Raw genomic sequence first — 17,550 nt, 5'->3', positions numbered from 1 at the left:
TTCACATCCCAACGAATGTTTGTGATTGATTATTGATAAAATGACACACGTATGAAATGTAGATAACAATATTCATGATGAATTATTTCTCAAATTAACCCAGTTTATTAACGTTATGGGCAAACTTGCTTTTGGCTTCCAACGTTAGGGGTAAAATTGCACAATTTTAGACGTTAGGGGTAAAATTGCTCCTGACCCAAAACGTTAGGGGTATTTTTGCACCTTAACTCTTAAAAAATTAATTAATTTTTTTATATAAAATAGTGAAATATTAAATAATTTTAGTCAAATTAAAAACTTTAAATTGAATTATCAAACATACTGAAAAAATTCCTAAAGAAAAATACTACTAATAATTAATTTTCTCAAAAAAAAAAAAATTTAATAATTAATACTATATAGTTTAAATGAAAAACATTACTTTTTGAATTAAACTGTACACCCTTAATAAATTTAAACAACGGGCTCACCCTAACTACCATCATAAAGTCTCAACGGTTGACTGCCTCAACCTTGTGAATAATAATAACTACTGCTTGTCCGAACACAAAACCAGCTATTACCGACAAGATAAACTCCAATTTCTTCCGGCTTCGCTCTTCTGCAGATTAAAACCCCCCAAAATGACTATTTTCCTCTAAACCCCAATTCATTTCACAGGTAAAATTTCAATCTTGCTTCTGATTTCCATTTCTGGCTAACCAAGCTGCAATTTAGGGTTTTGTGTTTCTGCTTTGTTAGTTTGGTTTTGAATTTTAAAATTTGTACTGTAGGAATTGGGGAAGAACTGTCATGGAATTGGAATTGGAATTGAAATTGAATTCTCTGCAACTTTACCTGATTTTGGTTTCTTGTGTTTTGCTTCAGTTTGTGGCTTCTGAAACTGTAAGTTCATAAAATCCCCTTTTTCAGCAATTGCAAGTAGGGCTGTAACCCAAGCTTTGCCCGGCTGAAGCTCGGCTCGTCATAATGTTAACAAGCTCGGTTGGAGCTTAAATTTGTGTTTGAGCTCGGCTGGTTTAGAAGCTCATTTGTTCATGAGCCGGCTCGTCATAATGTTAACAAGCTCGGTTCAAGCTTAAATTTGTGTTTGAGCTAGGTTCATTTAGAAGCTCGTTTATTCATGAGCTGCTCATGAGCCGACTCGTTTTTTGTTCACAAGCTTAGCTCGTGAGCTGCTCCTTTATTTTGTTGTGTTCGCGAATGAAATAATATCAAATAAAATAGGCTTAATACCTCCCCGGCCCCCTCAAGTTGTCCAAAAACTGCAACTGACCCATTGAACTTCAAAACTTTACAACTAACCCCCTCAACTTGAGTGGTTATTTGTTCCAAATAAGCAAGTTGAGGGGGATTAGTTGTAACGTTTTGAAGTTCGGGGTCAGTTGCAGGTTTTGGACAACTTGGAGGGACTGAGGATGTATTAAGCCAATAAAATAATGACATAAATACAATTTTACATTCATAAACATTAAACATCTACCAATTAAGGTTGGCTTGAGTAGTTAAGGGCCTCAAGTTGTTTAAGCTAGATCTCGAGTTCGAACTCGAGTCCTAGCGTACGCAGAAAGCTTTCTTTAAGAGAGGATCCACCTAAAGGGTGTCTTAGGAGCCTCGAACCGAGAAATCAGATAAATTATCTGCTCGTAAGCTTTTGAGCCGAGTTTGTTTGTGCTCAAGCTCGGCTTGGAGCTTCTAAACCGTGTTCTCGAGCTACTCATTTATAAATTGAGCAGACCACCGAGCGGCTCATGAACGGCTCGGCTCATTTACAGCCCTAATTGCAAGTGCTTTCTGGATTTGTTAAGAGAACTTAAATTTTATTGCTTCATGGAATTGCAATTTATAATCTTTACTTTGTTTTTTAGATATCAAATGACACAGTTCATAGTCCAGTGGCAGCTCCGAAGACTGAAATCAGTAAAGGTGTGAGTATTATTTTATTTTCTTGTGTTATAATTGGATAGAGCTGTTTGATATTTTGCTCGGCAAACATGATTCTGCCTAAAAGTCGCTTTGAAAATGTTTGTAATTTTCTTCAATCCATGTACTAGAGGTGTCAACTGGTTGTCGTGTCATATCCATGTTATATTTTCTATATTTCCACATGTCTAGGGGCGGAGACAGGGGGCCTGGACGGGTCTCGGACCCCACAGTTGCTGGAATCACCTCTACCAGGGATGGTTTCGGGCCCTCAATTCTCCGAAAGATTGGGGTTGGGGGTGTCAAGATAGGGTGGATTTTTTTTTTTCTATATACGTAGGTGTAAAATTGAGGGCGAGCCTTGGCGCAACGGTAAACGTTGTTGTCATGTGACTGAGAGGTCATGGGTTCGAGTCTTAGGAGCGGCCTCTTGCCAAAAAAATTGGCAGGGGAAGGCTTGCCCCCAGTACACCCTTATGGTGGGACCCCTCCCCGGACCCTCACTTAGCGGGGACGCGTAATGCACCGGGCCGCCCTTTACATAGGTGTAAAATTGGTCGCCCCCCAACGTAGCCATCCTGTACTCGCCACTAAATGCAGAAAAAGAAAAGAATGATGATTGTGCCAAACGAGTTGTCTCTGTGAGTCGTGTAGTCGTGTCAGAAATTGACATTCCTAGACATGGATTGGTAGCTGATATTGTTCTTGAATGATTATCCTTATTCAAGATGATGCGAACCTTAGTTCCCGTCGGAGACACTAAATGAGCTAAAATTTTGAAAAATTCATTTTCGGCTATTGAATCCGTGTTATATTTCTTTTCAGGATGATAAGTTTAAGAAAGATAATGGAACGAATTAGTATGTATAGGGACATGAAATTATGCTACGAATCGAAATAACTAAAAATACGAATAGTTCATAGTATCACTTAAATTGAATTAAACCATAAGGTTTCTCTGATAAGGCTGCTTCAGCAATAGTTCGGTTTTCGCTGCCTGTGAAATATTCCATTCTCATTCGGGGTTTGTCATAAACTTGGAAAGAAGAAGAAGCTTTAAACACGATCTTGAGCAGATTTTGTTTGAAGTTCGTCTTTTTATTGAAGTTTAATGCATCAAGCTCTATATTGACGGTTCATGTTTCTGGTTGACAGCATGGTGCCGTTCGGGTTGGCACATTAGTCCAAAGAAGCGTAAGTGCTTGAAATATATTGATAAATCCCTCACATGGGACGAGTCAGAGGCTCTCTGCGGACACTACGGTGGAAACTTGGCAGCTCTGACATCTTATGAAGAACTATACTTTGCGAGGCAGCTGTGTCGCGAAATTGTAAATGGCTGCTGGATTGGAGGAAGGCGTGTCAATGCTACTGTTGGGTTTGATTGGAAATGGTCCGATAACGTGTCGTTGTGGAACAATTCGATATTTTCCGGATCATCTATCGCTTCGAAGTGCTCCAATTCGTCGTGCTACAACGACAAAGCAGCTGGTTTCTGTACATTGATCAATAACCGAACCACTAATCTCACAGAAGAAAGATGCAATCAGTCGTATGCTTTTATCTGCATGCTTGATCTCGGTATATCTCGATTAACATTACCGTTACACGTTTTGTAGCTTTGATTGTTAGAAATGCAGAATTTCGTTTTCGTTGCTATTGATAAGGTAACTTTATGACCTGTTTCGTGTTGTCGTGTGACTGAGAGGTCACGGGTTCGAGTCTTAGGAGCGGCCTCTTGCCAAAAAATTGGCAGGAAAAGGCTTGCTCCCAGTACACCCTTGTGGTGGGACCCCTCGCTTAAGTGGGGACGCGTAGTGCACCGGGCCGCCTTTTTTTTGGCTATTGATAAGGTAACTTTATGACCTGTTTCGTGTTGCAGAGAATAAATGCTACCATATGCGGTGTCACAGGGAATATCTTATTATCCTCGGAATTGTTAGTGGGTTGATTCTCTGCACGACATTTGCTGTAGTGATATGGCTTCTTGTTTATAGACGGAGCAGGAAGCGCAGAAAGTCCCGCAAGTTATCTAACCCAGCAGCTTCTGCCTTAGTTCCGCCATCATGGAGAGTCTTCACTAACGAAGAAGTGAGGTCAATTACGAAAAACTTCAGCGAGGGAAGCCGTCTTCTTGGTGATGCGAAAACCGGTGGCACGTATAGCGGGCTTCTGCCCGATGGATCAAAGGTTGCCGTTAAGAGGTTGAAGAGATCCAGTTTCCAAAGAAAGAAGGAATTCTATTCCGAGATTGGACGGGTCGCAAGGCTTCATCACCCGAATTTAGTGGCTATCAAAGGATGTTGCTATGATCATGGTGACCGCTACATTGTCTACGAGTTTATAGCTAATGGGCCATTAGACAGATGGCTACATCACATTCCGAGAGGCGGTAGGAGCTTGGATTGGGTTATGAGGATGAAAATAGCTACTACTCTAGCTCAGGGAATTGCGTACGTATAAATCCGTAACCATTTTCTTATTTTCGTACTGCATATTTTTACCATGACTCATCACTCGTTGTTACACATGAGATGTTACTCATTTGAAACCGTATAACATGTGAGAGGTATCGATGTATCATCTTGATTTTCTGCCGGAACTTGTGGGCATTGTTTTCGTGTTTAGGTGGCAATTTCGTGTCAAAATCGTGTTATCTCATATATATGTTCCATATGGTTTTATATGTTATAAATGCTAGAAAAATGATTTTCGCGTCAATCGTGTAGTGTCAGTTGGATTGTCTCTATAAATCGTGTTTTCGTGTCAGAAATTGCCACCCCCGTTCATTCTTTTTCTTTATGTTCGTAATATGTTTCTGCTAAATTACGGAAACCCTGTTGACGTTGGGCAAGATTGATGCTGGATTCCTTGCTTTTGTAAAAGTCCGCTTTTGACCATTTTAATTCTAGCGGGCTGCCGGAGAATCTTCTTTCGGAAACCTCGTTGTTGGAATTCCTCAACTCCATGGTTGAAAGAAGTCCAACAAGCAGCCGATTCATATAGTCTCGGTTCGGGCTAAAATCCCGGAATGCAGACGAAGTATGACCGGATATGGATTAATATTGTACATCTTCTAGATTGGTTATCTCTACTTACGCTTATAATCTGCGTGATGGTGTATATGTTCGGTTTCTCATCTGTTTCGTTTTGTTTCATTACTTAAACAGGTTTTTGCACGACAAGGTTAAACCACACGTGGTACACCGAGACATCCGTGCCAGTAATGTACTACTCGACGAAGACTTCGGAGCGCACTTGATGGGAGTCGGTCTCTCCAAGTTCGTGCAGTGGGAGGTAATGCAGGATAGAACTGTGATGGCTGGGGGCACATACGGATACCTCGCGCCAGAATTTGTCTACCGAAACGAGCTCACAACGAAAAGTGACGTGTACAGCTTCGGGGTGCTGCTGTTAGAAATAGTCACCGGGCGCAGGCCAGCACAGGCAGTCGACTCGGTAGGTTGGCAAAGTATATTCGAATGGGCTACACCTTTAGTACAGGCACACCGGTACCCCGAGCTATTGGATCCTCTCATAACGTCATCGTGTTCAGAAATTCCGGAAGCTTGTGTGATTCAGAAAGTGGTCGATCTCGTATACGCTTGCACGCAGAATGTTCCGTCTATGCGTCCGAGAATGTCTCACGTTGTTCATCAGCTACAGCAATTGGCACAGTCATCCGTTTTAAAGTGATGACAACTGAACGAAAGCCCGTAGGGATTTCGTACTAACGAAAAGATTTGTCGGTAACGTCTTTTTAACTTGTTTTTCTTTTCGAATTCCGGTTTAGATAATGTCTTGTTTTGTTGTACATTATGTAGCAGCTTGTAGAAAAATGTGTTGTAAATTCAACAGATCAGCCATTTTTAACATACTTTGCTCTCCATTGGATAACTTCCCCTCAAGTAGAAGATATTAGTAGGTTTTAAATGGGGCAAGGACAGGAAATGGTTCCTCCATCCGTCCCTAATATTTCGAGGAATCCCGATCTCCGTCTCTGTATATGAATTAGGGAAAAAATCTTTCTCCGTCCAAAAAAACCTCTTTCACTTTTTTGTCATACTGGTATGTGGAATTTTTTTTTTGTCGAAACAGATACTGAGGTTTTCGTTTGCGATTAGGAGATGACGTGGTTTTTCTCTTTACTAAAAACAATGGCTTCAAAATGTGGTACTAAATAACTTTAATTCTTGAAATTTTCTATTTTTAGGTCGTTAACGATCATTTTTATAGTGTTAAATTAAACGATATTCATTTTTAGCAAAAGGAAAACCTCAATATCCATTTGGACAAAAAAACGGTCTATTTATTTTGATTTTTTTTAAGAAACTAACCACGTATTTCTAGGAAGAGGTTAGGGCAAACTCGGGGGACAAGGCCTTCGAGGATTAATCAGAGATTAGTCGGGGATTAATCAGGAATTAATCGGATTTATATTTTTTGTATTTTTATTTGTTAATAACAAATTGTTATATAAATTCAATTAACATATATATTATAGTATCTAAAAATATTAATATAAAATTATTTATTATAAAAAACGTGTATATTTGTAACATACATCCATAAAAATATGTAAATATCAACATTTTAACAACTCAAACGTTAATTATAATAAAGTAATAAATAAATTTATAGTAAAAAATGCTTTTGTTCAACATCATTTAGGTGGGGTCGAGTCGATCTAGAAGGAGCTTAGACGGTTTAAAATTGTCTAGAGACAAAAAAATTCCTAAAAGGACTAGTCGGTGGATTCTCGACTAGACAGCGTTTAGATGGTTAAGGCGGCGTTGGTTTTGAAGAGTACTAATATAGTCTAACATAATATTGGAAAAAAAATTAAATAATTTTTGGAAGCAAAACTCATAAATGGCCCTAAGCGGTCAAAGCGGTTTTTGGAAGCAAAACTCATAAAGTACATAATATTATTTTAGGGAAAAAAGAGCATCATTACACTCATCTTGGTTTATTAAATTTTTAATCTTTTATTTCATTATATTAAGTTTCTGACTTGATAACCAAATTAGTAAGTTATGAATACTGTAAAAAGATGTTATTAACTTCGTATGTATTTGAAATTATTATTTAATAATTAAAGTTTAAATTAAGGTTTTTACAGTTTTTTTGTAGCCACATTTCACATTCAAAACTGCTTTCAAACGATGAAAAAAAACAAATTTTGAATGCATGTGCAATGAATAACAGTCTCTTAACCGATTTTATATTCAAAATTAATTTTTTTGATCATCAATGATTTAATGAGACAAAAATAAATAATTAGAGGCTTAATATATTTAATAACAGTCTATTAACCGAATTTTATTTTCAAGATTACTTTTTTTAGTTATCAATAACTTAATGAGACAAAAAATAAATAATCAGAGACTTAATATATTCAAATAAAAAATCAAGGGTTTAATAAATAAAAAATGAAAGATCAAGAGCCTAATAATACATTTTGCTATATTTTATACTATATAACAAATTAACAACTAATAAATTGTTCATAATATATTTTACTGTACACATATTTTTTAATTAGTTATATTTGTAAAGAAAACCAATGTGAAGAAATAAGGTTTTCATATTAGTTTGAAAAATAAGGCCCAACCCGATAAATTAAAAAAATAAATAAACAAACATGAAAATTAGAAACAGAGGCCCAATCCGATAAAATAACACATGAAAATTAGAAACAAAGGCCCAATCCGATAAAATGACACAAGAAAATTAGAATAAATGAAAAATAAAAAAATGTCAGAAGTGGGATTTGAACCCACGCCCTCGTAAGAGGACCAGAACTTGAGTCTGGCGCCTTAGACCACTCGGCCATCCTGACTTGTTATTATTATTTGTTAAATGTAATTAATGTTATATGTTCAAACTTGTGATTAACGATATCAAAATATTTTAATATTATTCTACTTCTAATGAAATATTTTTTTCGGGAAAATTACAAAACTAGGTCAAATGGGAGGCCCATTTACATATTAAACCTATTTACTCAACCTACTACATATCTAGACTGATTTTGTGTGACTTTCTCATAATACCCTCAATATTTACGCGCGTCTCGTCCCCTCCCGTCTGACTTCGCAAATTCCATATTATGCGAAGCCTGCGAAGCTAATGTTTATAATAATTGATGAATTTAGTTCGCATATGCGAAGCCTGCGAAGCTAAAGTTTGATTTATTTGATGAATTTAATTCGCATATGCGAAGCCTGTATATGTTTTGTAGCTAATTCGCGAAGTGGTATATAACAAAAAATGGCAAACAACAAAGGATTCTAACATTAAAATCATAACATTATCAAAATTTACAATAAGATTGCCACAATAAACTCTTAACAAATCATCTCATAATACATAGGCTACTATTCACTAAGATTGCCACAATAAACTCCTAACAAATCACTTCATTATACATAGGCTATTATTAACCACAGAGGGATGGACGTGCCCCACGGTGTAGACTCTTATTCACAACTGACGGTTGGAAGTCCATACGTTTTCGAATGGATGTCTCTCATGGAACCTTAACACACCGGCTTCCAGGAATGAATATTACGTATTCAACCACATTCAGAAAAATTTAATCGTGTTAGTCAGAAAAAAGGAAGATTTGGCTTCGCGAAACGACGATTCGCTAAGTATGCGAACATAAATGTGCAAGGAATGTGACGCTCTGACTTCGCGAAACAATGATTTCGCGGAGTCTGCGAGGAGAAATGTGACGCTCTGGCTTCGCGAAACGCTGAATTCGCGGAGTCTGCGAGAGAAATTTATCGAATTACCTCGCAAACTTTGCGTAATCAGCGTTTCGCTAAGTGAAATCGATAAATTTCTCCCCGAAGACCTCGCGATAACCGCATATGCTAAGTGGATTTATGGGAAAAGACGCAGAAAAAACAGCATATACTTACATTTTTTTTATGAACCCAATATGATAAACTGGGAAAAACGATGAAAATAACGTAGAATCACCATTTTTTCGAACGAGCAGGAAATGGAAGATGAAGAACCATGACTTCGTTTTCTAGGATTAGGAAGTTGCAGAATCAAGAGATGAAGAGAGGAAGAAGAGAAATTCATTGTGATTTGGAGAAATGAACCAGATTTCATGGAATTTAAAGGAAGATAGGAAGATCAAAAGTCTTGGAATCATTAATGGAGGAGCTGCCACCGTTTCGCGCAACCAAGGAGAAGAGGGGAGAGAACGTTCGCGTAAGGGAGGCAGTGGGAAGGTTAGGGGTATTATGGAAAAGTCACACAAAATCAGTCTAGATATGTAGTAGGTTGAGTAAATGAGTTTAATATGTAAATGGGCCTCCCATTTAACTTAGTTTTGTAATTTTCCCTATTTTTTCCAGTATTGAAATCCAACCCCAAATTAATATTATTATACTTCTAATAAATTTTTTTTTTCCAGTATTGAAATCCGACCACTATATTCGAGGTTGTTGAATTCTAAAAAATTAAAGTTTCTTTTATATATATATATATATATATATATATATATATATATATATATATATTAAAACATTAATTTGTGTATGAGTATGACAGACGTATGAAGTAATTGAGCAAAACTAAGAATTAAGAATTTCTCCCTGTTGTGGAGTTTTACCGTCCAAGTACGATCCCATCCCAGCAACCCTAAAACCCTTCATCGTCGACCTCTGCGAAAGATGGACAGAATCTCCGATCTAATCCAGCAAATAACTCTTGACGATGAAGCAGCCGCATGTCTAGTTTTTCAGCCGGAGGACATCGCTCTCCCGCCAAGACCTTCCTCGTGGAGCCTAGTTGGTTCTTTCCTAACAGTTCGAAGCATCAAAGTCCAATATATGAAAAACGTGCTTGCTGACCTCTGGTGCCCTTCACGTGGGCTGTGTGTTTTGGAGATTGGTCCTAATCGCTTTCAATTCGAATTCTTCCATGCCCTAGAATGAGACCGTGTTCTGAAAGGGGGTCCTTGGACCTTCGACCAATAGCTGCTGATGCTAGCACCGCTAGAACAGGGACAAGACCCAAAGGTAGTAGAACTAAACAACACCGACTTCTGGATTCAGGTACATGACTTACCCTCTGGTTTTATGTCTGAAAAAGTTGCAGTTCTTATTGGGAATTTTCTGGGAAGTTTTGTGGAATCGGACCCGAATAATTTCAATGGGATAGGAAGAACTTATATGCGGATTCGGGTATCAGTGAATGTTCTGAAACCTCTCAAGAGGAAGTTAAAAATTAGCAAGGAAGGAGGTAGCTTCTCGTGGGCATGCTTCCGCTATGAGAGATTACCAACGTTTTGTTTCTATTGCGGATGCATAGGGCACTCTGATAAGTTTTGTGAGCTTCTCCTTGATGTTCCTGACCCGACGGCCGAGGAGAGGGTTTAGACACAATTCCTCCGAGCCCTGTCATGGCGAGCTGCGCAACAAATTCATTCTAAATTCCTACTATCCACTCCCCCAGCGAGACATGAATTAGACCATCCTCTACAGAACACCAATGGCACAGGGCATAGAGCTACTTCAATCCAAAATAAACAAGTTTCAAGCCTGATAATCCAGTACCAAAGCCACCAGAACCTGGAAACCAACAGCACATTGAAGGATACACAGCACCACAAGAACAAACAAGCTGCTACCAATAACACAGAAGTGTTGATAGTATCTGAAACTAAGAGGAGGCAACATGAAATTACAGGCAGTTCGGATACAGACATGGAGAGCAATCCTGAGGTTTTCACCGAACTAGAGGGGGCTGATGATCAGAAGGAGCAGATCAACAACAACAATCTGGCGGGACCTGGTAACCAGGCTCGCCTAGGCCAATGAGCACCCTAAGCTGGAACTGCCGGGGGGCAGGCAATCCTCGGACAGTTCATATGTTGAAGGACTTAGTGTCCAAACTAAAGCCTGAATTTGTATTCCTAATTGAAGTGAAATGCAACCGATCAAAAGTAGAAGTAATAAAGAAACAACTTGGGTTTGATAGGGTTTTCTTTGTTGATCCTGTCAACCTAGGAGGTGGTTTAGCTCTCTTCTAGAACCTCAAAAATGTTGTTAGGTTACTTCAATTCTCAAGAAACTATATTGATGTAATTGTTACAATTCCTGGCCACCCCTCGTGGCGCTTGACAGGTTTTTATGGATTTCCGGAAAGGATGAGAAGGAAAGACTCTTAGGAGATGTTAAGGCGGCTAGCTACAGCGTCTACCTTACCCTGGTTAATTGTTGGGGATTTCAACGACATCAGGGCTCAGTCAGAAAATAAAGGAGGAGCCAGACACATCACAGCTCTCCTCCGCGGCTTCAATGATGTAATCGTTGAATATGAGTTGTCAGAAATAAGGATGGTAGGCTATCCTTTTACATGGGAAAGAGGAAGAGAGTCGGGAAACTTGATTGAGGAGAAGCTAGACAGAGCACTTGCCACCGATGCCTGGCTCAATCTGTTCCCGGAAGCAAAAGTTACAAATGAAGAGGTTTCGTGTTCTGACCACACAGCATTGATCTTGACTCTTGGGGGAGCGAGTAATTATAGACAACGCCTCTTCAGATTTAAAAATGCATGGCTGCACGAAACTGACTGTAAAAACAAAGTGGAAAACGGCTGGCAGAATACCAGAAACATACAGTTAACATACAGAATAAAAGATTACGGCAAAACACTACTTAGGTGGGGAGACGAGCTGCGAAGTCAGTTCAAAAGGAAAATTGAGGCAAGTAAAGAAACATTAAAAGCAACTAAGCGTAGAAATGATGAGGCGAACCAACAGCTCTATCTAAGAACAAGGGAGGAACTGAATGATCTATTATTACAAAAAGAAAGCTACTGGAGGCAACAGTCAAAATAGCTATGGCTAAAAGATGGCGATCAAAACTCGAAATATTTCCACTCAGCGGCTACGGCTCGATGGAAAAAGAACATTCTCACCAGGCTAAAAGGGGTTGACGGCAGTTGGCATGAATGAGGGAACGGACTTGAGCAAGTTCTGAAGGATTATTACGAGGATATCTTCAAATCTGAACAGTGTCAGACCGATCCAGTATTATCCGATGTACCGTGCAGATTAACGGCAGCCGACAATGAACAACTGACCAAACCTTTTACCCCCGAAGAAGTCAAAATAGCAGTATTCTCTATGCATCCGGACAAAAGTCCGGGTCCAGACGGCTTTAACCCGGGTTTTTACCAGAAATTTTGGAGTATTGTGGGTGAAAAGGTAGAATGGCTGAACACAGGTATTTTTCCTGATGAGATTAATGAAACTACACTGGTTCTCATTCCAAAAAAGTCCCTACTTGAATACGCCTCTGACCCGTGCCCAATAGCTCTGTGCAACGTAATATACAAAATCATCTCCAAAATACTTGCTAATAGGCTCAAAACGGTTCTCCATCTGGTTATTTCGGAACAACAGAGTGCTTTTATCCCCGGAAGGCTAATCTCAGATAATGTAATGCTAGCTTTTGAAGTTAATCACTACTTAAATAGGAAAACACAAGGATAGGTGGGCTTTGCATCTCTCAAGCTAGACATGGCAAAAGCGTATGATAGAGTGGAATGGAAGTTTCTGGAGCAGATGATGTTAAAATTGGGTTTCTCTCCCCTCTGGATTCAACTAGTAATGCAGTGTGTGACAAAAGCTCGATATAACATTATAAATGGCTCTCATACTATTGGCCCTATCATTCCACAGAGAGGGCTTCGGCAAGGGGACCCCATATCTCCATACATCTTCTTGATATGTGCAGAAGGCCTGTCAAACTCTCTATCAATGCTAGAAGGGAGAGGAATCATTCATGGGTGCTCAGTAGCAGCACAGGCACCCCCGATATCCCACTTGTTTTTTTTGCTGACGATAGTTATTTGTTTTTCAGGGCTACGATCGAAGAAAGTGAAGCTGTCAGGCAATGTCTTTGGCAATATGAGAAAGCCTCGGGTCAGAAAGTAAACTTCAATAAATCTTCCATTCACTTCAGTAAAAATGTAAGCGTAGCTCAAGCTGCCCTGGTAGGGGCACGACTCGGGGTAGGAGTAGCTTCTAGTTCGGGTAAGTATCTGGGGCTCCCATCACTGATAGGAAGGAATAGAAGAGAGATCTTTGGGTACCTTGAAGACATGTTCAGAAAGAGAATTAACAGCTGGAAAGCTAGATACTTATCAAAAGCAGGGAAAGAGGTAATGATAAAATCTGTCCTCCAGGCACTCCCATCATATGCAATGAGCATGTTTCTGATCCCTAGTACCTTGTGTGAAGAACTAGAGAGACTACTAAATTCGTTTTGGTGGGGTTCCAAAGACGGAAGTGGGAAAAAGATTCACTGGAAGACATGGGAGAGGCTCTGTGTACCTAAGAAGTATGGAGGGATGGGTTTCAAGCGTTTACACAATTTTAACATCGCTCTCTTAGCCAAACAGATCTGGCGAATGTTAAACAGACCTAATTCTCTAGTTGCAAGAGTATTCAAGGCAAGATATTATCCTTATACGTCAATACTTGAAGCACAACTGAAAGCTAATCCAAGCTTCCTCTGGAGAAGTATTTATGCAGGATTACCTCTCATCAGAGCACAGGCCCGTCGCCTTATCGGTTTAGGATCTTAGGTATCGATCTGGTCGGACCCTTGGTTACCGGATGATTTCAACCCGTACGTTGACAGTATACCGCCTCCAGGGGCTGAAGATGCAGTAGTGGCGCAATTACGGTCTGAACCGAATGGGGGATGGGATCAAAACCGTTTAGCTGAGTGGTTATCAGCCAGAGATAGACGACTTGCGGCTAAAATAGTCCTCAGCTCAAGAGACATACCAGACAGATGGTGGTGGAAGCTTGAACGAAGTGGGAGTTATTCAGTTAAAAGTGGATACCGCTTCTTGCAAGACAGTCCAGTGACGGAAGTTATGACAGCAAACGAGGAAATCTGGAATAGTATCTGGTCACTACAAACACCACCAAAAGTGAAACAACTGTTATGGAGAGCTCTATCCAATTTACTACCAACAAGAGATGCACTATTCAGAAAACGAGTGGAAATTCCGAGATCATGTCCAAGATGTGAACTACAAACGGAAACAACCTTTCATGCATTGATAGAATGCACGGAGGCTCGTCAAATTTGGTTACTCACAGGCTTAGGCGATATCAGTACAAGGGTCAGTAATTTACAAGCGTTCTGGAGAGTTGTTATCGGTCAACACAATAAAGGAACCTCAGAACAAATAGCCACACTGATCTGGTCAATCTGGAACGACAGAAACACAAAAGTCTGGGAGAACCGCACCACAACGCCTACAATTTCCTTTAGTAATGCAACAACTTTTCTTAGCAGATGGCGCCAGGCACAGGTAAAGGGCTGTTCGCGTACAGTCCTGGGTTCGAATGAGAAGTGGAGAAAACCGCCGGAGGGCCAGGTAAAGCTAAACTTTGACACAGCTATATTTCCAACATCTAGAAGAGCAGGTTACGGATATGTGCTGCGCAACCATAAGGGAAAGTTCCTTGCGGTGGGGAACGACATGCTGGGAACCACCTCAGATCCACTCATTGCAGAAGGAATGAGTTGTCGCGAGGCTCTAAGCTGGCTGAAGCGGGAAGCTACTCAAAATGTTCAAATGGAATCAGAGTCACAACTCCTGGTGTTAGCCATAAACAACCTCATTAAGTTAGTTTCTCCCTTTGGCATAATAGTAGAAGATTGCAAGATTATGATCTCCGAACAAGAGATTAGGTCGGTTTCATTTGTTAGAAGGTCTGCGAACCATGTTGCTCACTTATTAGCCCGGGCAGCAGGTTGAGAGTCTGACCTTGAGGTTTGGGTGAATAACCCACCTCAATTTATTTGTAATGCGCTTGACTTTGATAATCAATAAATTGCCTTTACTGTAAATATATATATATATATATATATATATATATATATATATATATATATATATATATATATATATATAAAACATTAGACACTACTTGATTGACTTTTCGAGAATTAATTAAGAATAGTTTAAAATTAATCAGATTTGTATTTTTTATATTTATTAATAAAAAATTCTTATAAATACAATTAAAATATATATTATACTATTTAAATAAAATAATTTATAAACTAATATGTATATTTGTAATATATATCATCAATAATATGTAAAAGAAAGAAATTTTAATCATAATATTATTGATACCACTCAAACAAGTAAAAATTAATTACTATAAGTAATACAATTCACCAAAAACCATGAAACAATATTTTTAATGTCTTAAATCGTATCGTGGAAAAAAGTAAAAAACGTAATTAAATAAAAATATCTGAAAATAATAACAATAATAATAAACGTTTTTTTTCTGATCACCGTCTATGCGTTCTTCAGGGAGCCAAAAAAACGTCCAACAGGCAAAAAAAAAATCTCAGAGAGTCCAATCGAAGAAAATCGGAACGAATTCCCATATTGCATGGAATAATATGACGAGGGCATCTTTTTTTTTTTTTGAAGAATGATAATTATTGGTAGCGATCAAGTCAAATAAGACGTGAAACATAATATCAAAATGGACAAGAATAAGTCGAAGGAGCCAAAATTGACCTTGGCTCATAGAGTAAAAGAAGTAACTCGTGGACTCAATGTAAAAAAGTGGCAACATCCACTCTTTAGCATGTTGACTTAGCGTGTCACCTCTTTAACTCAATGAATCACCTTTTTTACTCGGCGATTCAACTAGTCAAATACTTAAAGGATTTGGATGAACTCTCGGATTGTTGATTAAATTAATATCGGGCCTGAATGTGGAGGATGTTGAGGGAGAAGTATTCGGATGCAGATTTTAACTTTTGGGTTAATATTTATCCTCTAGAGAATTATGAAGCTGCCGATGATCATCCGAACTCTAGGGAGTTTTCTAATCGAGAGCTTCCTCCTGAAGGTGAGTTGGTTAATGAGCCTAAAGGTCGTGAAGAAAACAACCTTATTATGCCCTCTTCATAATTTTTTGGCTTAGTAATAAACAATTTTCTTGAAATATTATATTTATAGTTTGAGTGATTGATTTTATTAAGTTTTATATGTTCTATTTGCCTTGACAGAATGCTGCTTTGAAATATATTAACTCAATGTAATCGAAATCGTGATAAACTAATAAAGAAGCTGCGTTTTTTCATAAATGTCTAACTAAAAATTGTGATCGAAATCCTTGTAACAAGTATAGGATCGACCTTTAATTATAATCTAAGCACTTGGCTCACACGTCGTGTGGCTAATGGCACACACCGCACGAGATACTTCCTCCTCTCACCTTGGGTTTTCATTGGAGATGCGTGCATCGTAATGTCAATGTATTAAGTACTCATTTCATTTCAAAATAATTGTCACATTTGCTCAAAAATTCTTATTTCATATTATTTATCAGGTGCAATTTTTTCAATTTTATCCTTATTAATGAACTTAATATTAATGCACTTTATCATTTTAAGTTTTTAATGTATGGAGAATGGTTCAATTTAACGAGTGACACAAAAAATGAGAATTATTAATAAAGGGAGAATTATTTTAGTCTGCTCCATAAATTTAATGCAAATCAATTATTTTTTTAAGAAAAATCAGTTTTTTAGTAGGTGCGATTTGGTCAAATGTGATAATTATTTTGAAATGAATGGAGTATTTAATATCCTTACAATTCATTTTATACTTAAAAAAAGTTTGGATTCACGCCTAAAACTCCAATTAAATGAGTTAAATTTTCTTGATATTAAGGAGTTAAATTTTCTTCATTCTAATTTGCTTGGTCTGGATGAAGTTGATCGTGAATAAAAAGATATACGTTGCACAAATGTTTTGTTGCCTCTGTCGACCTGCTCAACCAGAGAGTAAAAGTATTGGTGATCCTCCGACCCATCATCATATCTGACGTTGTCAGAAGTGTCAACGTGACTGATGATAAGTGTCTTTCGAAATGTGTGGATACATTCAAAACTGATCAGGGTAGCCGAATCTACTGCTTTTCTGATCTCGCATGCACAAGGAAGCTGATAAGTGTTTCTCAACATACAACCACAACGTTCATAGCATACGGTTTTGCTTGAGCCGAACTCATGTAGCACACAATTTTCTTGGACTCGGAACTAAGTCCGCTCATCTATCAATACCCCTCTGGATAAACAACCACTAAATGGTTATGCATACCCTTAATCCCTTCCGAAACCATGATCCCCCAACCGGTATAGCCTTGCAATTGTACGACTTTTAACTGGAATTTACACTTGCACGCTCTTGTCTTAGTTTTCCTTCATAAAGTCCCATCCAAACTATTCAAAACTCCTCTGTACCGTTCACCACAAGAACATCTTAAGAGCTTTTTCTTTCCTCCGTGTTTATGCGAAACAATAATCAGCTCGAAACCATGTTGAATTGTAAATTTTTTGGCCCACTCAATCCTTTCTGAACTTATCTGAAAAATCATGTTAGTAATGAAATAACCACTGTAATCGATCCCGTCACTACCAAAATCTTCTAATGGCACCTGAACATAAATGAAAATCATAATAATTGTTGAAAACTCACTTAAAACAAGTTTTATAGTCAATTAATCGGAAAATTTTGCAAATGGGCATGTCCATATGCTTA

General features: G+C 38.4%; 1 protein-coding gene and 1 non-coding gene across 2 annotated transcripts; one reads left to right on the top strand and one right to left on the bottom strand.

Moving 5' to 3' along the window:
- The first annotated feature begins 484 nt into the window (after positions 1–484).
- Positions 485–5,798, top strand: LOC136203007 (C-type lectin receptor-like tyrosine-protein kinase At1g52310). The gene is made up of 6 exons (XM_065994035.1): positions 485–660; positions 774–885; positions 1,869–1,926; positions 3,079–3,504; positions 3,806–4,376; positions 5,094–5,798. Exons 2-6 carry the CDS (start codon positions 793–795, stop codon positions 5,617–5,619), a joined length of 1,674 nt encoding a protein of 557 aa, XP_065850107.1. The 5' UTR covers positions 485–660; positions 774–792; the 3' UTR covers positions 5,620–5,798.
- A 1,883-nt stretch (positions 5,799–7,681) lies between these two features.
- On the bottom strand, positions 7,682–7,765 carry TRNAL-CAA (transfer RNA leucine (anticodon CAA)). Its single transcript has one exon. It is a non-coding gene; the product is annotated as a tRNA-Leu (tRNA).
- Between the last annotated feature and the right edge of the window lie 9,785 nt (positions 7,766–17,550).

Source organism: Euphorbia lathyris, chromosome 8 (genome assembly GCF_963576675.1).
Source record: "Euphorbia lathyris chromosome 8, ddEupLath1.1, whole genome shotgun sequence".
Classification (NCBI taxonomy): domain Eukaryota; kingdom Viridiplantae; phylum Streptophyta; class Magnoliopsida; order Malpighiales; family Euphorbiaceae; genus Euphorbia; species Euphorbia lathyris.
This window is presented reverse-complemented; position numbering and strand designations above follow the sequence as displayed.

Coding starts and splice junctions, on each gene's coding strand:
- LOC136203007 (XM_065994035.1), top strand. CDS start 793: ATGGAATTGGAATTGGAATTGAAATTGAATTCTCTGCAACTTTACCTG. Junction 886..1,868: donor AGTTTGTGGCTTCTGAAACT/GTAAGTTCATAA, acceptor TTTGTTTTTTAG/ATATCAAATGACACAGTTCA. Junction 3,505..3,805: donor TATCTGCATGCTTGATCTCG/GTATATCTCGAT, acceptor TTCGTGTTGCAG/AGAATAAATGCTACCATATG.